The sequence below is a fragment of the Bicyclus anynana genome, chromosome 1 (genome assembly GCF_947172395.1).
Source record: "Bicyclus anynana chromosome 1, ilBicAnyn1.1, whole genome shotgun sequence".
NCBI classification, from domain to species: Eukaryota; Metazoa; Arthropoda; class Insecta; order Lepidoptera; family Nymphalidae; genus Bicyclus; species Bicyclus anynana.
The window spans coordinates 14192955-14216050 of NC_069083.1; the positions used below are offsets into that span (position 1 = coordinate 14192955).

General features: G+C 36.9%; 1 protein-coding gene across 3 annotated transcripts in view; it reads right to left on the reverse strand.

Annotated features, from left to right (window-relative positions):
* The window catches only part of LOC112052096 (insulin receptor), a 108292-nt gene that overhangs the window by 72189 nt on the left and 13007 nt on the right, over nt 1-23096 (reverse strand). The window contains exon 2 of one of the 3 annotated variants that reach the window (XM_052884298.1): nt 21141-21277. The exons of 1 other annotated variant lie outside the window; for it this stretch is intronic. In XM_052884298.1, coding sequence (XP_052740258.1) covers nt 21141-21243 — 103 coding nt within the window. In that variant the 5' untranslated portion in view covers nt 21244-21277. Of the gene's footprint in view, nt 1-20457; nt 20463-21140; nt 21278-23096 lie in introns of those variants that run through there. One more of the 3 variants, XM_052884281.1, reaches the window with a different exon arrangement.

Here is a 23096-nt window from a genome sequence, read left to right on the forward strand (position 1 = left end):
TTACAAGTTTAAAGTTTAAACTTGGTTTAAATATTAATTATTTCACCGCGGAAAGTTTTGCCTCGAGTAGTGACAGAAGGAGTAGCTCATTTTGTGCGCCAAGGATCGGCCTGGCTGTCCAGCGCGGAATAGCAACCAGCATTCTTGCCACCATTCCGAGTGGGCATGATTTATATAGATAACTAGCTGACGCCGCGCGGTTTCAACGGTTCTCGTTCCCGTAGGAATACGGGGATAATATATAGCCTATACCTATAGCCTTCCTCGATAAATGGGCTATCGAACACAGTAAGAATTTTTCAAATTGGACCAGTAGTTCCTGAGGATAGTGCGTTCAATCAAATACACAAACTCTTTAGCTTTATAATATTAGTATAGATAGGTAATAGGATAACTTAGCTTAAGTTCCTAGTTATTTTCTTTTTAAAAAGAACAAATATTATAATATTGGAGAGAAAATAAAGTCAAGCTGTTTGATAATAATACGCTCAGCATTCGATCTACCTACATTCTATTTTTCTGGGAGTACTCTACAAATAAGTTGTGCCTCGCTAAAATAATAATCTATTTAAAGATAATGAAGACGAAGGCTTATGAAGTTATATTTTTAAACATTAATTAGCTTTCGTCTTTCGAACTGTTTAGTAGTAATTAAATTAATTAGTCAAAAGGTTAAATTTAATATACATAATAAATTAACAAACGGTACTGAATTACTTACGGCCTTAGTTATAACTTATTATACGGAAAACGTTTTTGCTTTGAACGTTAAAACGAAATAACATATAATTATACTGCAGCAAACCTATTTGCATCGTATTAGGGTTTGGAGAAAATATGTATTATGCAAATTATTATTTTTTCGTATTCCGCTAAACATAAACTCATTCGTTTTTAATCGTGTTTAAGCCGTTCTGCTTCAAATAACATACTCGTGATTGAAGCAAAATAAATGTATGAACTGACTTTATTACGTTGAAGCAGTTTTAAGAATGCAATTATTGCAAAACCTCACAAACTATACCTCTTTATAATATTTTATTTATCCCGGTTAATTATTTATTTATTATTATTACTAGCGGACGCCCGCGACTTCGTCGTCTAATATTCTAAACCTAAATAATATATATCTTTACAGCAGTAGCGAAAGATGAAATTTTGAAGAAGGTAAGCGGTCTCAAAGAAAAGGAAACGCATATCGCATGATAAAATCTTCGGTTTATCTTACATCCATACATATTCATTGCAATAATGAATATATTATATAATTATTGGCGTTATCGGTCTGTGTGGACTCTTCGCCGCTGCTTTACAGTCTCTTAATAGTCCAATGAGTTAATCATCGAAAATACTGCATCCGGTCCATTCTCTGGTGGCATGCCAGTTGTTTACAAGCGATACCGTTTCCCAGTGACCCACTTACGGCGATTGTTTCGGAAATAGGTGGAGATAATTTTACCTCGAGCAAGTTGATCGTCTATTCTTTCGGCGCTTGTAATTAGAAAGGTAAACAGCACACAGATATAGAAAGCACTTTACTGTTCGCTCTGCAATGTTCGCGTTGATAAAACAACAGAGCTGCTTATTTATCTAACTTGTTTAATAAACAGTGGGCTCACTTTGCCGGTCAACTTCCATGATAAATATTTTTCTAAGAAAAAAACCTTTTTGTTTTTATGGTAAAACCAAAACGTATTGTGAATATTTAAACATACAATACTTATACAAGTTAAAAAACTTCATTCTTACGTTCGTGGTTGCTCGCGACTTTATTCAAGCTAGCCACCCACCATCCAATAAGCCCACATGCCTGCAGCGATGCTTGACATCCGATAAAACTGATCCTGTGTTAGTCGCGATGTGCATGACATATGCATGATGTCATGCAGATGTATATGTAAGATGTCATGATGTAAATTATTCGTTAGTTAGAAAACCATAAAAACAACCATTTTCTAATTCCCATACAAACGTTTAAGAGTCGAGGGGTAGGGGTAGGGTAGGGTAGAGGTAGAGTAGGGGTAGGGTATTGGTAGGTAAGGGTAAGGGTACGGATAGGGTAGGGTAAGGTAGGGGAAGGGTAGGAGTAGGGAAGAAGTCAAAGCACAAGTCAAAGCGAAGCCGGGTCCGCTAATTATTTAATTAATGACAATAATTTGGACATTATTAGTTAATTCATCAAATATGGGCCCATCAATGTATGAAAAATGGCTTCTTTCCCTGAGATTCTGAGTTTAATCAACTTTTATTTTCGTGATATAAAAATTCAAATTAATGTAGAAAAAAAAGCTGTTACTTCTATTTATTTGCAATAGCTATCTATACCTATAATAATTTGCTCAACCCTTTTTTTCCCACTAGTAGAGGTAAAATTCAGGGGTTTCCCTTTTATATGCGTTTTTGAAGGAAAATGTTGTTTTTACGAAATAATTATGTACTTAATTAGTACACAGCAAGTTAAAATCTTTTTATGAGATAAAAGCGTCATTCAAGACCTTGAACTACCAAGAAAATGTACGTCCAAAGAAGTACAGTCGCCATTTTGTAAATTGATTGGTGGTAAAACCAATGAGTCAAAACCAAGTTTACGTGGAATCAATTAAGTATGTGACATTTCACCTACCATTTTCTTCGGGAACAAATTTTTTCAAGGAAAAACGAAACTACTTCAAATTGTATTACAAAATCATTGTTTAATAAATATGCAAATTTACAAAATGTACACAGATTTGGATAAGATATTATAGATAGATCGATAATATGAAAATCCGTTTGTACCGATGCGTCCGATACTTACGATGTGGATGAGTGGACTCATGTCATAAGAATAGGAAAAATAATCAATAATATACATACAGTAAGTCAGTAAAGAGAAGGGTTAGGTAAAACACGCGGCGCGCGCGAGGACATTGCGGAGTGTCGGCGCTCGCGTCGTTTGATGAGCATTATCGTTGTAAGAAGAGATTAGCGTACGATACGTGCCGCGTTACTCGCATGTTGCTTCGTTTATATCTATCGGGGATCGCTTATCGCGACCGCGGCCGGGCGTCAAGTCGGCCGCTGCGTGCGGTAGGTCATGGTCACCTCTCGCTCTATCTGTTACTCTGTGAGCTTCGACGAACACATCCTGTGTGGTGTCTACAGACGCACCAACTTCCTTTTATATTTTTTTTTACTGGGAAATGCATTTAATCGTCCTGTCCGGAAATGTATAAGTATTGCTTACATCGTGATTGTTGGCAGTATTTGGTTATGGCTTTCCGATGACCGGTTATTTGATAAGTTATCTTTCTGACTTCTTCTTCAGATACGTTTAATTTAACGAAATCAATAAAAACCAACTTAAGTCTGAAGTTGATGTTGAATCAGACTAACGTGGAATTATCTTATAAATACCATTCAACCACAGAATGTTCATTTTAGACTTATTTTATTTAGTCTGCGATCCTTTGACCTACCAACTAGGAAGCAGGCTGTAGTTGGTATTCTAGCTGCTAATCTGTCAGCGACTCTTACATACCCAGGCAGAGTATGCGCAGTTCTGACGGCGAAGCCTCCGACTAGAAGCGTAAATGCACTTCACAGTGACAAATAAAGCTTCGGCTGAGGCTGGGCCTTTAAGTAAAGACGTATTGCCAAGCGAATTAAAATCTATAGTAGATTGATACTTGTATAGGTATTGTGAATATAATACCGTATAGTCCAGTTTGTTTAAACATTTGGAAATGCAAATGAACGGAAAAAGATGAAATTTGGATAAGACTTGAAATGGCGTGGGAACCTAGAAAAGCTTAACTTCAAAATTATCGACCAAGATTTCCCATGTGCATTTTCCGCCATCTTGATAAATAGGTTAAATTTAAGTTTTTTATAATAACTCGGTTAAAAATGTAAAGAACCTATAAAAAGTATTAAATAAAAATTTTCTCGAAAAATCGAAGTTAACTGGATTTAACCTTTTTTCAAAATGGCGGAAAATGCACACAGGAAATCTGAAGCACGAAAATTTAAAGTTAAGCTTTTTTAGACTCCACGGCATATCAAAAATTCAGCTTTCTCGGTTCATTTGCATTTCTAAGCCCAACTTCCCGACGACTGCAGTTGTACTCCGATGCCGTACTTATTCCAATGTTCCACACTTACTGTTCATGTAATCACGTGTTAAAAATAATAAATGTCGGCTGCTGACATGTTGGTACGTATGTAGTTGATCTTACGTCTTTGCTATTTTATTTAAGAACCTTTACTAGTTTACCTGAACATAAATGTTAAATTTACATAGACCAAAAAATAAATTAACACATTTTAATTGGGCTATAAATCCAAGAATGAATCGGAAATCGGTTTTAATATTTTTGTTTTGATTTTATGTAAATATTCAATTTAATGTACTTTAAATTATTTTTAACGTTAAACGTTTTAAGAGGGACGTTTCACATCCTAAAGGTTCTGGGTTGAATTTCCGACTGCTAGGCTTATTTACAGTTTTTCATTACATACTTACTTTTCGCTTATTTAGGAGGGACATGCAAATTGATAATAGTTAATAATCTCCTCCTTTTTTGAAATCAGTTAAAAAAACACATTCCGTTTCTTACCTTTCTCCAGCATATTTTTCATTTTGTTTCCTCCGCATAGTTACATGTACAAATTTACAATGTTTTGTAAGTTTGTATGTGGAGGACCACTCAGTCTTTATACTCGTGTGTTTTATTAAATAGAAGAATTTAGTATATACAAGTGTATACACTTAACAGAAAGAAAATATATTCTAATTACCTAATTGGTTTTGTACTACTTTTCCCACTTATACATCTCTACAGGAAAGTAAGTCTCCGTAAAGGTTCACGCACACTGATTGGTTTACGATAAAGGTTGCGTCATACATGTTACCAATCACAAGACATGAATTTGAAAACAGCACAGTCTTTGATAACGCAACCTTCATCGCAAATGTATTAGTGTACGATAGGTTTTGCAATTTTATGCTACAGTCCATTATTTATTACATTATACGGCTATGTAGGTATAAGCTATAACGTTATCAGTTTACTATGCCAGTCATTATACTAGTACTAACAGGTTAGTTGCAATGGGCACGCGCCTGACCTTTTACCGGGTATTTAAAAGCAATTAATCATTATCTAACATAATATAATTTGCTTTATTACTCGTAGACATATAATACATAACAGAAAACATTTATTAATTACTAACGGACGTCCGCGATTTCGTTTGAAACTTTAGAACTTTAAAAGGAAACTATTCTGTCATATATGATTTTTGAGCAACTTCGTCGTAGCGTCATGTTATGTAGCCTATAGCATTCTTCGATAAATGAACTAGGTATCCAACACAAAAGTAATTCCTGACATTAGCGAGTTCAACCATGCTAACTTTAAATATAACATTAAAGAATTACAGTGATGGCATAATATCCCAAAATGGAACTAAAATTATTCTGGAACTTTCATGGATTCAAGGACACCGGATGAGTTTTCATCCTTATGTTGTTGATGTCCGTAGGACAATTACAAAACGTTTTACAACTTATTTTTTAAAACTTGGGTATCTTAAGAACATACTCGTAAATGAATAGTCTAATCCCCAAACCAAACTTGATTTATTTTACGACAGCCTCTCACGATCTTTACCCAACGTCAAGTAAGTAGGACGATTAGGGTTGTAGACAGTGTAATAATAACAAAACCATCCAAAACCATATTTCGATATATTTTTCACTGCCCGCATCCGTAACAGTCCTGCAGACTTGATGGTAAAGTTGATCGTGAGTGGCTGGCGTTGTAATCTACATCTACTCGTAATTTACCCATTTTAAGAGATCGTGGTCAAGCGTAAGCCTGCATAAAAATAGCAATTAATGCTCAGGTATTTCTGACATTTTAATAACAGTATCGAAATTCTGACAAAAAAATATATTATAAACGCTGTTTATCATATCTGCATAATATTATTACTCATGGAAAGTTACGCTGAATCAAAACAATTAAATCATTGGCAACGATTTCTATTTCAAGGTTAGTAGGTATTAATGTAGTAATAATAATCAGTAAGAATAAGAATAATATATATATACTTAATACGTATTTGTATATCAGTAGCCCTTGCTATGGCTAATACTGCCTGATCTTTGCCTCATAAATAAAAACGATGAGGCAAAGATGAATAAAGGAGAGATAATGTCACAGTACTTACATAGTCTATACTAATATTATAAAAAGGTAAAGTTTGTAAGTTTGTCACATTTTTTAAATGGGGTAATCTTCGGAACTACTGGTCCGATTTTAAAAATTCTTTCACCAGTAGAATGCTACATTATCGGGGAGTGCTATAGGCTATATTTTATATTGGTATCATATATATTAGCCGAGCTATCACAGTTTTTGTCATACAGGTCGGACTGAAAATCCTCTTAAACAGACTTATTCGTATGCGCTGCCTTAATTATTGTGTAAAATTGAAATTAATGTATGGAGACTTTATGTATCTTTAAAAGTTCTACAAAAAAGTCCGCGATACCATATATCTATCTTCTATATATTAGCAGATATAGTACTAGTAGTAGTAGTAGTATTCTATATACTCGTAATTAACCACAAGAATCACAGATTCATGAGAATACGTCGTAAAATCAACAGTAGCGTTATTCTGTAACGATGTTTTGTATAACTCGCATGTGCGAGTTTCGAATTTAACTCTATATTTCTCTTTCTATCATATCGTGATAAACAAAGAGAGATAGAAGCAAATTCGAAACTCGCATTAGCGAGTTATTAAAACATCGTTACAAAATAGCGATATCAATGATATTTTATACTAGAGACAGGGCACTAGCGCATCAAAACTGAGGTGGACAAATGTGCATAATTCTCTTAATTTTATTTAGTCGCTTATTAAACAACGAAAGTAGGCCCCACAGATAAGCTGCTTTTGACATTAGTATTCACAGTCACATAAATAGTCAACGCTCAGTTGAGATGCTAAATTCTCGGATCATTTTTGCGGTGATTTTGAAGGTACGTAACATATCTATAGTATAAACTATCATTGAGCGCTGTAGATTTCAAATTTCGAACAACGTCAAGTCAATTGAAAATTGAAAGAACCACATGACCATGAGAGGCAAATGCGCCTAAAACTAACATAGTGCCCTATCGCGGCGCCATCAATTTTATCAGTTGTTTGTTACGATATGCACTATCTGCTGGAATTGGGCAACCTACGCAATCATCCGGTTCGTTCCGCTCTTATCAATCAATAACAATGTAAATGAAAACATTTCGTGCTTGAGTCACTGAAAAACAAGCGTGATTTAAAAATTTTGGCCCGACTGTAACTACCTATATCTTGGATATCTTAACTCATAATATTATATCATTGCTAAATATGTCATAAGACAATTTCATGTATTATGTCTTATTTCTGAATACCCCGCTTACCAACGACATTTTATACTATAATTATGTATTTTGTTTTTTTTTTTATTCTTTACAAGTTAGCCCTTGACTACAATCTCACCTGATGGTAAGTGATGATGCAGTCTAAGATGGAAGCGGGCTAACTTGTTAGGAGGAGGATGAAAATCCCTTTCGGTTTCTACACGGCTTCGTACCGGAACGCTAAATCGCTTGGCGGTACGTCTTTGTCGGTAGGGTGGTAACTAGCCACGGCCGAAGCCTCCCACCAGCCAGACCTGGACAGTTAAGAAAAACTTAATCTGCCCAGCCGGGGATCGAACCCAGGACCTCCGTCTTGTAAATCCACCGCGCATACCACTGCGCCACGGAGGCCGTCGAAAAGACATATGTTATGTGCCTACAAAACCACAGCAAAAAGTGATCCGAATTTAGCTACTACCCTGAGCCCACACATGCACAATTTTGTGTTTACAGTTCCTGAATACACAACTCCACAATCTACATTGTATACAATATTTTTGGGTGTTATTTATTTAAATAACTTTCGTTATGCGTCTTAATTAAATTAAGGCAATTAGCCGCTTTTGTTCGCCTCAGTTATGACGTGTTACTGACGTGTTACTGACATATCTCTATTATAAAATCTTTGCCGCTTACACGCATTGGAGTTGCGTTCTAAGTTCCAAATACTCATTATAAGGGTAGATTTCAATGTATAGATCGTAAATTTTGAAAGATCGTTTATTCTAAGTATATGCTCATAGAACAAAATATTTACTCGTATACGTATTTAAAATAGAAACAACAAAAGTGTTGAGTTTTTTTGGCAGACTATATAATTGGCCGCTGGCAGTGTTGCGTGGATGTCTACTGATACATCTAATCATCTACATACTCATACGTATAACGAAAAAAATCATATGACCTACCATATTCATGTTTACCTACCTAGTGGAGTCCTACCAATTACAGGGTGTGATGATGTGTGCCAGACTTTACTATTGACTACGTCAACTACAGTAGCTGTACCACGTACGTCAATTACTGAGCGTATACCTGCCCAATGCGTGCTATAGACCTTCAGTTTTAACTGTACAGTCGAACTGTTCAGTTAAATCAAAACTGAGAACTGTACGTGACTTTTGATTCTTGATATATATCGTAATTTTTGTTATTTACTGTAGGTACAGTTACAGTAGGTAGTTGAAGCTAAGCTAAGCTTTTAGTGGCGTAGTAAAACAGTTAATGTTAGCTAGTGGTAGTTGCGAAGGATATAATTTAGATGAAGGTAAGCTGTTTCAAAGAAAAGGAATATTATACCGCTGGATACAAACTCCGGTTTACATACAGTACAACAATGAATAAGCATAGATTTTTAAAGGTAACGGGAATCGGCTTGAATGAACTCTTCGCCGCTAATACCTACCTATGCAATGATTTTTAAATTTAATTTTAATTTTAAAATAAAGTTTAACGTTCAAACAAAGAACAACAATTTCTGTACATGATGATCATTGAGAACTTAGAGCGCGAAAGTATAAAAAACAAACAAAAATACTTTCTAAATCTGAGATCTAAATCTGTTACACCATAGCGCAAATTTTCCTGCCTCTGTATTATGTACCTACTACCGAATACAGATGAAACACGACAAATTATACAATTTCTCAGAAATGTATCTTAAACTCTCGGAAACAATGTTCATAAATTTCAAAACTTGTTGAAACTAATAATTTGTCTGCAAAAGCTCAAGACCGAGTCAGATAGCGTTTTATTATAAAAGTTTTATTTCACGGCTTCCAACTCCAGATAACCTGTGGGGAAAATTAACTTTGTTGTTTTAATTAAATTTTATGTAATTAATTCTAGAGATTTAATGCAAGTAATTTGCCTTCTTTAAAATAAATTTAAAACCAAATTCACCATTATTATAATAGAATTTTTTACTTGAGTAAGTAAAAAATAATTGCAATTATTAATTGAATAATAATTAATATTATTTATTTAATCCAAAAAAACTCAGAAGGCACCAACAAACAATAAATCACTGCCTTATTTTTCTTAAATATCATAGTACGATTTTTGTATAAGCTCAAGTAGATATAATAAAAAAAGGCTTAGTAAGTACATTTAGCCTTGCTACTTTTTAGGGTTCCGAACGTGCGTACGTAAACAGAACCCTTATTTTGTGGTAATGCGATCTGGTTACAAAGTGCGCAGTTATGTCTCCAACGGAAATTTAATTCATGGTTCAATGTTGACTCAAAGGGGGTCGTGGATGGGGTTGTTTCGGCGGCGGTCGTTGACCCTGACAGCTGGTACACTCGTTCACGCAACGCGGCCGACTGGCACTAAAGAGATAAGGTCGGTGACACTCAGCAATTTTAAGTTAGTTACTGTATAGTGTATATGGTAACACAACAATAGTTCTTATAAGACAAACAGAATAATGAATAAAACTTAAGACAATCGACTTAACATTCTTTCTCTGCGTGTGTGAAGTCTGCCAAGCCGCATTGAGCCAGCGTGGTTGACTATTGGCATAATCCCTCTCATACTGAGGAGATATGCTCAGCAGTGAGCCGAATATGGGAATGATAGATACTCGTATTTTTGGATAGATAGCCGACACCGAAAGTGTACTGCTAGACACATTGACCAAGTAATGCAATTATTGTTTTCAAAAGCATAACCAATTACAATACTCGTAGTTGTACAAGGATGTTATGTTGTCTATCTTTTGACATTTTTATATCACTATCTATCAACAGGTGTCAATTCCTTTATCAAATGAAAAATAAGTCGTAACATTCGATAATCGCATTCGTTTACGCACAAATGAAAATGTTTTCCGTGTTTTGAATGTTTTCAGTTTCAGTGGAGCGCGCCGCGGCCTTGCCGAGTTTTCACGGACATTTTATTAAAACAAACAGTCATCTCTCAAAATAAATTCGTTGCATAAATATTTTGCTTTTTTTGCTAGCCTTCTTTTGTTATTTATCATTTGGTAATAACATTGTCGACAACCTGTATGCGAACAGTGTGGTGAATTCTGCCTCGTTTTTTCTAAGATCTGTCTTTCCGGCTTTAATTACTTTACGAAAAATTACGAAATCGTACATTATTTCCTAATGTTTCATCATCATCATCAACCCATTTTCAGTTCACTGCTGAGCCCGAATCTCCTCTCTGAATGATGGTTAGGCCAATAGTCCACCACGCTGGCCCAATGCGGATTGGCAGACTTCACGCACGCAGAGAATTAAGAAAATTATCTGGTATGCAGGTTTCCTCACGATGTTTTTCCTTCACCATTTCCTAATGTTTTTAATTATCAATCTTATCAATGACTTCTAATAGCTATTTTGATACATAAGCGATGATTCGCTGAAGGTAAACGCTAACCAATTTATGTTAAAAAAATCCATTATATTATCCAAAATAACTTGTAAGTCAATTTAATTTAATTCTAAACTACTTTTACATACAGATTATAATGCAATAGCTCCATGACTTAGAGAAACATCTTGACAAAATATTGCTCATGTTTAGTGACGCAGCATTTAGATCTTTAAGTTATATTGTTGTTTACAATATCATTTTAAAAACACTAGATAGGTACATATATCTATAGTAATCTTATCATAAGCAAGTATTTTTAAAACGTCACGATGATGCTGTATTTAAAAATTACGGATTCAATAAAAATATTCAGGTGGCACACAACTAAAGCTATACGATCCTATAATGCTAGCCACTCACTATCCAATAAGTCCACGTGTTTGCAACGCTAACGACAGGACATCAAGCAGATCGCGATCAACACACGATCAGTTTTATCGGATGTCCTGGTGATGGATGGTGAGTGGCTAGCATAATTACATTGTTGATTCACTACGTAGGCAGTCATGGTAACAGTCGCATTGGCCCCGTGATTAGTAATTCGATAGAGTCGAGGTGATGGGGCTTGGTGTTCGAGTAGAGTCAGGCCAAAAATATGTGTTTTTATTTAAAAAAATATTTCAGTAGCGGTCTAAGAGTTAGGAAATCAGTGTTTAATGTTTATGCCTATAATAACTCAAGATGATCGATCGATAATTGGTCGCAGTAACTGAAATTTGGTCGAAAGGATAATTAAAAGGGTAAGTAACTAAAATCACAGACAGCCCTGCAATCTGTACATTTCCGTACTCCCTTTTCCCTTTTATTTTCATCAATAGGTACCTTCTTATAATTATTTAAATATGGTATTGAAGAAAAGAAGGAATTAAAGGGAATTTGCTAAGGAAATGTACTGCACATTGCAGAGCTGGTATTTTGATTTGTGTGTGACAAAATGTAGCTTTGCAGCTCTGTATTAAAAATAGTGTATAGATATACCCATGTACAATGTATACAATCAGGGCCGGACCGTCCATACGGCGAACGGAGCGGTCGCTCCAGGCGCCAAATCCTAGGGGGCGCCGAAATGGTAAAGACAAGATCGAAAAGAAATTTATGTGATGAATTTACGTGCGCGAAAGGCGCCATAATTGGATCTCGCTCCATTCTAAAATTTACCTCGGTCCGGCGCTGTATACAATTATACATGTTTAGAGAAAATACGAACAGAAAATGAACACTGAATATACGTATTACGTATTCATCACGACTCACGGAGTCAAGTCCTTAAAAGGTTCGGCAAAATTTGACATTATCGGACGCGCGTGACGAAAACGTTATGCCGAAGTTTACATAGCGGTGACGCTCTACTAAGCCTATAGTTATACCATAGAGTGCATCGCACCCACATAGTGACGTCATATAGCTAGGTAGTACGTACATAGAATACCTAAAATTCTTAGAATTTTGTTACGCATAAAATTATTATTTTTGAAGCAGAAACATTAATATAGGATGTTGAAAAACACCCCTACTTGTCAATCAAATCAAAGAATTTGTCTGGGTGTGCTCGTAACTTGGCTCTCTTCAGGTAAAATGGAGGTTCATAGATTCTCCGATTATTCAATGGATGTACCCAACGACGTTTCTTTTTCTTTTTCAGTGCAATTGCTAATAAATCATCGCCCTCCATCTTCGCTCACAATGCTATCACTATCAGTACTGACAATGTACAAATGTACATTCAGAATGAAGAAATACGTAAAGTCTGCGGTAGTCTCACGAAATAACAAATCGAATTTACGCATTAGGAAAACGAGTGTATGCGGCCAGTCTAAATTGGTAGAGTCAAATAGTCAAACTTGACGTTTCAAAAGTGCTTGTTAACCAAGCTTACTTAGAACAAACGAATATTGAATTTGAATTCTGATGGTATTCTGTTTAATTATTGAGCATCATATTAAAATAACTTTATTCCTAATCAGCCTAAAAAGTTGAAAACCCTCTGAGATCACATCACGAGATCCGCTTAAAAAATCTTCCAGGTTCATATAGACATTGGACCCTCTGCGCTCACCTAAACCCTACGGAGATGCTACTGCGATTCCATTAAACAGCAAAAATACAATCAGAAAGAAAAGGCTTGTTAATTAGAACTTCTGCAACGACACGGCCAAAAAATTAAAAAAAAAATCAGTTGTCTGTAAAGTCGGTTTACTGACGATAGTTGAACGTGACAACATCGTAAGAAAATACTGATGGAATGGTTGCATTTTTCAAGAGAATATGTTAATTTTTCTATAATACTGTTTAATAATCTCCATAGACCAGAATATACTTTATTTCTTGTAAAATAAGATGGCAGCCCTAGAGCGAGGGAACGACGCGTGACGTCATCTTTTTTCGAACGTGCAGCTGGCTTCATCGAATTATAAGAGGTTGTCACGTCAAAAATTAAATTATTGGAAATCAATCTATCTCCTAATTATAAAACTAATATCACACATGTCAACATTCAAAGCTAAAAACAACTTGATCGGTCGCAAGTAGGCCTACATTTGATTGTAGTGTCGTGGGAAAATTATTGTGAAATAAGTTGTTCTCTTACCGGCCGGTCCGAAGTGCGAAGATAAATACAGTAATATTTTTATGAATGGCGCGAAAGTAGGTCGGCCCGTATCCGTTGTTTGTACTAAGAAAAGAGATGTTAAAAATGTTTTTTGTAACAATTTGTTTAGGACGCTCCACTCTTGCGGTTTTATGTAACAAAAGTTTCGTGAAAATGAGTTACGGCTTCGTGTCGCGGGAGTTATTTCGGCTTACAACTGCGCAGTTACGTGTTACCAGTGGGTTAATGATCGTTAAGGCTCAAAAAATTGCTTGTACAAAAAGATTTCGTCTATTATGTCGTTGACAGAGACGAAATACTTATATACATTATCTACCTGGAAAAACAGGGCACGTTTCATATAGGTAATTCTGTTGTCTCATTGGAACCGGAGATAATTACCTATTGTATTAATTTGCTTATATACGTATTGTATTCAGTTACTTTTCACGACTGCAATTTAACTTATGACCGCGTCTCCTTTTTGTTAGTATACGTCGGATTACCTACGTCAAGTTTAAGTAGTTAAATAAGTAGGTTTAAGTAATTACCTATATTATGCTTTGATCGAAAGTGTTCTTGAAATTTTTAATTACCAATTTTTTGAGAATTAATCAAATTTTTACAAAACAAACTAGACCAACGTGATTACTTGACACTTTCTGAACCGAGGTAATAAGGAATAAGTAGTATACTCATATCTGCACTCTAAGTACATTGAAATATCAACCTATAAATCCAAGGTTATTTTAGCAGCCCGTATTTTTGCAAGTCGGTTAATAACGAAAAAATAATACAATAAATATGGCAGAGGACGGAGCGGGCGCGGGGGAGGCGGGGGAGGCGCGGCGCGCGGGGTGCGCGTGTTTACATCGTGAAGTTCGATATCGGCGCACATATTACACGGTCGAATGAATTTCGGCTCTCTTCGCAAGATAACACGGGGCGCCTCCTAAAAGAGGCCTCAGCTCGACGGCGGCGAGCGGAGCGGAATTACAAACAAACAACATATCGAGTAGGTATTCCACTGTTATCTGACGGATTAAACGGCGGCGCGATACAGAGCGCGCCGCGAGCGGACCGACGCATCGGGTTCAATAGCACACGTTCAAATACAAACCGAAGAAAAACCTCGCGAGTGGCCTCACGATGGTCAGGAGCAATGGCCGCGGAAGTTTTTGCGAATATCCGGCGCGTTAACGGCCCGGCGTGTTTACTCCGCCCGACACGCTCCGAAACCTCTGCCCTTGATTGTTACATTGACCATAAAGTCGGCCCCACATCAACCGACGCGTGTATCAGGCCGGACTCGCGAAGGAACCAACACGACAAACATTAGCAGACACACGCGAATTCGTTCGCATGATATTTGTTTCTTTTAAACTTTTTCCCCTGGGTAACCTTTAAGAAACAAAGTTTATTTGTTCAGGCTTCGCTGAATCTGTTGAAATTACATGAAAATGTGACTAGCAGTTCCTAAGATTACTTAAGGTGAAGACACAGACTGACAAAATAATCAAAAATATTATACACAATCATTTTGTTCGACTCTCTTTTTATAGCTCCATTTATCGATTACAGTTATCTCATTACAAATTGAAATAATTGAAATACAATTTATTTAACAACGATTAGATTAATTTTCTATACACGTGCGATTTAAGAGAATGCTAAATCGATTTCAATGCATAATTTTCAAACAAACTACCATACTTAACAGCGATAAGATAAAGTATCATCAAAACCTTGAATACAAAAAAGCTTTTTTAAAAATGCACATTTGAACAGCTTTCGGAAAATATCGATCAAGCGGTTACCGCTGCAGGCATGTGAGTTTACTTGATCGTCAGTGGCTGACATAAAGACAGTATCACTCTCATGTGACACTGACAAGCTTTAAATTAATATAAACACTTTGATTTCCTCTAAGTGAAGAACAACACTTTTCAATATTCATATTCATTCAAATCGAATTCATAAGACATATAATTTACATTCTGATATCGTTTAAGAATTCCAAAATAACTTTAAATTATTCTTGTAGGTGGTGGTCCTACAAGAATATTTACGTAAAAACGTTCGTAGTGTAAATAAATGTTGTTATTTTCATTTATATTAATAAACATAAAGCTGTTCACTAAATATAATAAACAATTTTTTTAAACATTTTGTATTGTTGTATGATTTCTTATATATTGTCTGTTTCAAGTAATGTCTAGTATGAATTAAAGTGTTTTTCTTCTTGTGCAGACAATATAGATGCTTATTGAGGCATAATTAAGTAAAAATATTGCAGTAAAAAAATCCTAGCTCTCAATAAGAATGTAACTTAACCCATAGCAGTTGTTTGTGTAAAACAATATTTACAACAAGGTCGTTATCGTGTATCCGGTTTTGGTGAAGATAATACGCAAATGCCATTCATTTGACGGTCTCTCAGGCGCAGATGGGTTGTGATGTTTTATAACCGGGAGGTGTTACGTTCGATATCTAGCTCGGGTCAATTTCATCTATACTAATATTATACAGCTGAAGAGTTTGTTTGTTTGATTGATTGAACGCGCAAATCTCAGGAACTACTGGTCCGATTTGAAAAATTCATTCAGTGTTAGATAGCCTATTTATCGAGGAAGGCTATAGGCTATATATTATCCCCATATTCCTACGGGAACGGGAACCACGCGGATGAAACCACGCCACGTCATCTAGTTATTTATATTTTCAAAATTGGCTTAGGTTCCTTGTCTGTAGGCATTGACTTATCTACACAACTGTATGCCTGTAGGCTTTTTAATATATTACACTAGCGAACGACCGCAGTTAGACCTCTTTAATCTGGCCCTATCGCAAAATCCGTTCATAGTGGATACCTACTTACTATAAACTACCTCCCTGCCAAATTTCAGCTTTGTACATCAAGCGGTTTTCGAGATTTCGTGATGACCTTTCACATTTATATTTATCGATGCTTTTTTAATTCGGCAGTGTGAACTTCGAATTCGTCTGTATCTCTCTCTCTATCTTTAGTATGGTGTTAGATAGAGATAAATTCTAGACTCACACTGTCGAGATATATAAAAATAGTAACAGAATAACGTAGCTGTATTGGAAAAAGAATATTCCGTTTTGCACAATTTGCAGTGCAACCTTAATGGAGATAGATAGATCCTTTTTTCCCGGAAAAATCTATGAACCTATTCCCACGGAATTTCAGAAAAACTGAATTTCACGAAGACGAAGTCCCGAGAGGACACCCGAAGACTACATATTCGAGTATATATCAGATGGGAACTCTACTTGTTTCGTCGTCCATATGATGATCTATACATATCTAATAAGTCAGTCAAAAAAAGATAAATGTGTTTTCGTAATTGTACGCGACAATATTATTCATAGAGTAATTAACAAGACGTCAACATTAGGTGAATACGCCGAAAATAGAATAGGGGTACTGACGCTACAGGGGGAGGGAGCGAAGAGGTTGGATGGAGCGAGCGTTGACAGATGCGGCAGATGCTTTGGCTACGGGAAACAAATGGCCATCCACCCCAAGTTAGCTGCGGTGACGATTAGGTACGTACGAGGATACTCACTTGCCACAATGATCAATTTTTCGTTTCGGTACAATCATTTTTCATTGAGTTGGTACCTACTTGAGATGAAAAAGGTACGTTAGAATTTAATGTCACCCGCGTAGTTCCCGTTCGCGTTAGAATATAAAAAAGTAGCACACATATAACGTAGCTTTCTAGTGGTAAGTACAAGAATTTTCAAAATAAATAAGGGTAGGGTAGGGTAGGGGTATTTGAAAGGTTACATCGAGTTTTACGCGGACAAAGTCGCGAGCGTCCGCTAGTATTAAATAAAATTGTCTGTGTGTGATTTCAAAATAACTACTGACTAATTTTGACTGTGTGGTCTTTATATCCGTATTAATCTCTGAAACGGCTGAACCGATGTTAAGAAGACTTACACTGGTAGGTAGAGGTGGTCATAGGCAACTTATAGGCTAAGTTTGATCCCGGAAAAATTGCTGGAATGTGTGAAAAACTGAATTTCACTCGTACGAAGTTGCGTCCGCTAGTACCAAATATAATTTCACAAGAAAGCGCGGTCACCTAAATGGATCCGAAGTTTTCGAATTAATTTATTCATGTTTCAGTGACGCGTGTATAACGGGTTCTAATTGTATGCGAAACAAAATATGCGTCTGTTCCTGTAAGTACGTTAAAATAATAAAAGGTACTTTATTTTAACTTTGTTTTATTATCCGACATCAAAAAACCATTATGTATGTAAAAACGTTTCTAGGTCCGCGTTTTTCTCGAAAAACATGTACTTGGATTTAGACGGGGTTAAATTAATATAGATATATTTTTGGAGTGATAATTTCTTTTATGAGGATGAAGCGCTTCGTAACGTAACGCGTTACGGTGGCGCTCTGTCTGACTTCCCTTTCTCTCACGCAGGTTTAAGTTATCACTTCTGTCGAGTGTCTCAGGACGCACGCGTTTTTTTTCCTTGATAGTCCTGTTTGTTGTCAGTAACACCGGACAGTGATCGCTATAGAGTATAAAAAATCAAAAACACTTTAAGCCCGTCAACCCACTTTGCAGCAACGTGGTGGTTCTGAGCTTCAGACTCCGAGGGAGGTCCGACTTCGTAATGGGCTATTAAAATAAGCTGACAACGATTGTGGAAAAATTCAATATTTTTATAACAAAAAATTCCAGCGGACATGAGTAATGACGGAAAAATCTTGTTTTCTAAATTTTTATTTATAAAAAAAAAAAAAAAAACAATATGATGATACGTGTAGTATATTGTTATAGCGTCGTGACGTGAAGAGCTATTTGCGTAAAAACCACGCGGTGAGTTAGGACGGGTAAGGGTGCCAACTATTTTTAATTCAATAAGTAAATAGGTACAATTTTTATGAGTACCAAAAACGATTGAACACGGCTTGCTTTTTACAATATTATACCAACGTTATAATTGCCGTATTTGTGTATTTATAGCTCTCTTTAGACTTTTCCCTACACTCCAAAAATAGTTTTTTTTTTATTTTTCAAAATATACCTACCGAAATAACAGACACAGCTAAAAACAAAACTCGAACTGTGTCACTAGTGTCTCTAACAAATAATGTAAACCTGAGTCAACGGAGAAGACGCTTGTTCTAATCAAAAAGTAATTCTAAGAGTTCGTAGACTTCTCGATTTCAATGAGTACGCAGACTTTTAGGTATCAAGTACTTAGAATTCTCGATATAATATGAAAGACTACGCGTATTTTAGGTATAGGTAAAGTACGCAGGCTTTTAACTGAGGCAAAGCCTCAATGGGTCAGCAGTAAGAGGGGTCGGACTCATCACCGAGGGATGGTGGTTCGATCCCCGCCCCGTTGGTATATTGTCGTCATAATTATTAACCGTTATTCGGCTCACGGCTAAGCTCGAGTCTCCTCTCAGAATGAGACGGGTAAGGCCAAATAGTCCACCACGCTGGCCCAATACGGATTGGCAGACTTCACACACGCAGAAAATTGAGAAAATTGTCTGGTTTCCTCACGATACCTTCACCGTTTAAGATACTTGATATTTAATTTTATAAAATACACACAACTGAAAAGTTGGAGGTGCTTTGCCCCGGACCGGATTCGAACCCACACCCTCCGCAATTGGAGGCAGAGGTTATTTCCACTGGGCTATCACGGCTCATTGTCGTACCCAGTCCTATTACAGTCTTTCCCGACTAGTTGGAGGGAATGGGAATATTGGTCATATTAAAAAAACCGGACAAGTGCAAGTTGAACTCGCGTGACGAGGGTTCCGAACGTTGTTAATCTAAAATGTTTTTGAAAACTGAGCTGAAATTGTTAATATAATATTTAACAATCAAGAAGAAAGCTAACTTCTGTATTTTTTTTTCAAAAGTTTAGGTTTGGTAGTTATGAAGAAGTCACCTCCATATTCAAAAATTTCATAGTTTCAAAATTTTCCGGAAATCTTCAAGTAACAAGCTAATTTCTGTATTTTTTTCCCAATTTTTAGATACAAGTAGTTTCGGAGAAAAAGGGCATGGTAAATTGTCGTCTATTTGTTTACTTGAAAGGTATTTTTTTTAAATTCCAAAAACATATCTAGGTACCAAAAGGGGAACATTTGATACATCGACGTCGCCGGCTGATCGGCTGTGGCACACGGCCATCTGGCCTTGACATTTCCACTTTCACTATTAAATTACATACCTTACTAAAATAAAGAAGTTGTACTTCTCGATAACGGCGCATTTAAAACTAAATGCTTAAATTATACCATATTTATACATAATATAATTATACAGAAAAAAGTTGTAAAATACTTGTCATGCACATTAAGCCATACAATATCAAGTTTATGCAGTTCCAGCTTTTCATTTGTGTGCATTTTAAGAAATTAAATATCACGTGTCTCGAACGGTGAAGGAAAACATCGTGATAAAACCTGTATACCTGCAGAGAATTTTCTGTTCTCTTAATATGTGAAGTCTGCAAATCCGCATTGGACAATCCGTGGTGGACTATTAACCTAACCCTTCTCCTATTAGCTTAACCTTTCTCATTCTGAGAGAATTCATGCTCAACAGTGATCCGAATATATGGGTTGTTAATGATGATGCGCTGCACAGTTGACGGTAGGTAAACTTGGCAGTGAGTAGCAGGCGTTACCGCAATACGTACAAAGCCACCGTCTTCCGAGAACAGAGGGTCTATCTCTCTCCTATCTGTATAAATTATCTCGCAAACGAATTTAAATTTACCTACATTAGACCAACATCCAAATTGTATTATTATAATATATAATAACGAGGGCCGAAACGAAAATATACATAAATTAAAGATATTTTTGAGAAAGTTATTTCCTGTGGTGCTTCAATCAAATAATGGACTACAAAAGGTAGTTGACAAATTTGTAATCAAGTCTGAAAATTCAATTATCCCACCCCGTTTTAATTGGATGAGCATTCCGTACAGGAGCAGTGTTCTCACTGCCAGTGGCGAGTATAATTATAAACAGTAGGGTATATGGTGGTACTCACTACCAGTGGCTAGCACAATATAATCAGTAAGGTAAAGCGTGGTACTCACTGCCAGTGGCGAGCACGATATAATCAGTAAGGTAAAGCGTGGTACTCACTGCCAGTGGCGAGCACAATATAATCAGTAAGGTAAAGCATGGTACTCACTGTCAGTGGCGAGCACAATATAATCAGTAATGTAAAGTGTGGTACTCACTGCCAGTGGCGAGCACACTATAATCAGTAATGTAAAGCTACTCACTGCCAGTGGCGAGCACAATATAATCAGTAATGTAAAGCGTGGTACTCACTGCCAGTGGCGAGCACGATATAATCAGTAAAGTAAAGCGTGGTACTCACTGCCAGTGGCTAGCACAATATAATCAGTAAGGTAAAGCTTGGTACTCACTGTCAGTGGCTAGCACAATATAATCAGTAAGGTAAAGCGTGGTACTCACTGCCAGTGGCTAGCACAATATAATCAGTAAGGTAAAGCGTGGTACTCACTGCCAGTGGCGAGCACAATATAATCAGTAATGTAAAGCGCGGTACTCACTGCCAGTGGCGAGCACGATATAATCAGTAAGGTAAAGCGTGGTACTCACTGCCAATGGCGAGCACGATATAATCAGTAAGGTAAAGCGTGGTACTCACTGCCAGTGGCGTACATGTCAGCAGCCCCGGCGCGGTCGCAAGCCAGCAGCAGCGCGCACGCCGCCACTGGCCAGGCGACCCAGCCACCCGCGCGACGCATCATGCGCCCGCGCCGCGCAAGCCCTGCATGACCCGAGCTGCGGGCAAAAAGCATCTTCATTAGCATCCGTATCTATATCTATCAATTCATCATCATCATTCATCATTGAAAGGCTAGACATAGGTCTCTTGCATGGACTTCCAAGCATCACTTTCCCGAGCCGCCAATATCCAGGGGCTCCTTGCAACCCGCTTGATGTCCTCAGTCCACCTAGTGGGGGTTCGACGAACAATGCGCTTTCTAATGCGGGTTCGCCATTCCAGCACTTTGGGACCCCCACTTCCATTCCATTGCCACTTCAGCTTCGCGATTTGCTGAACTATGTCAGTAACTTTGGTTCGTTTGCGGATCTCCTCATTTCTGATTCGATCACGCAGAGAAACTCCAAACATAGCTCGCTCCATCACCCGTTGAGTGACTTTGAGCCTTCTAATGAGGCCCATAGCTAGCGACTAGGACGTCGGATCCGTAGGTCTTCACTGACAACACGCACTATTCGAAGACTTACTACTTAATCTATATTATTAAAGCTAAAGGCGAAATCACGAAATAGCTAAAACCACTTGAAATACAAGGATGGAAATTAGGTAGGTAGGAGCGGATTTTAAGACAGGACCGGAATAAGGAGGTCCGCTGATCTACATGTAAATCATTGTTTGCATGTTTTTCCTGCGCTCCTAATGTTGTAATGTTATGATTTTCCAAATGTGATGATTTTATTGTTCTAGGTACGATTAATTAAATAATATGATCTACTCAAAGCAATCCTATCTACTCGTATGATTGCGACAGTAAAAAAAACCTTTACTTTATGTATGCCAACCATTTGCCCCCCTTTATCTTCTCCTCTTTAAAACGAGGTAACCGGTAGGTTCTCGGTTCATCTCAACTTATTTCGGTGATTTTTTTCTACATTCATAATACTTTAATTATGATCTCACAACCACACAAAATTCAATGTGTTGTTCAACGATGTTTTGAGTCTACGAAAAAATCATCGTCCAAATGTCGCAATTTCAGTTAGGTATTTCTTTTTGTCACGGTTATATATGCGTGTACTAATATGCACTTGACCGGTTGTTATTGCAGTGGATTTAAAATTCAAATTAATTCCTTTGTTAACCAGTGGAAGTTCCGTTAATAATAAACATTAATTAAGTTTGGCGGCTCGCAAACATCACAAAGAGCATGAAGTCTTTGGTAATTAACGTGGGAGACTACGCCGTTCCCACGGAAGACCTGCTCATGCTGTACATGATTTTTTGAAGAGTTAGGCAATCGTTGACAATCTTACAATTTTGTGCCAGTAGTATAGTCAGGCAACTTGTTTTCTTTGCGATACGGGTTATGGGTGATCTATAATTTGATGAATCTCAATCAGGAAATACTTAAGTAAATATTTTTTTCTTTATATATGCACACAGTATGTGAGGCTCACTTAAAGTTTAAATGCACACTTAAAAGGAATATTCAATATACATAATTATTAGCTTTAATGCTTGGGTACACTTCACAATAAAAACGTAACTAATATATTGCTACAATATATAGCTACTCAGTAGTTGACGTGTAGCTCGCTCGTTTCATGCGAGCAGCTTTCGAGTTAACAGTGCATAATTCGCTTACTCGTCAGTCATTTGACAAGTGGTCAAATTGACGGACGGAGGTACCGTAGTTCTTACTGACCATATTCCATAGGAACGGGAGGGAGTGGTATACGAGTGGACACAGCGTGATCCTAAAATTCCCGTTTAGTCTGGTCAGTGATTGGCACCAGGTTTACCGCTCTGTCCTCGCGTGAATCACACGCGGCAAGCGTTTGGTACACTCGAGATTCGTGATTTGGCACTGTAAAA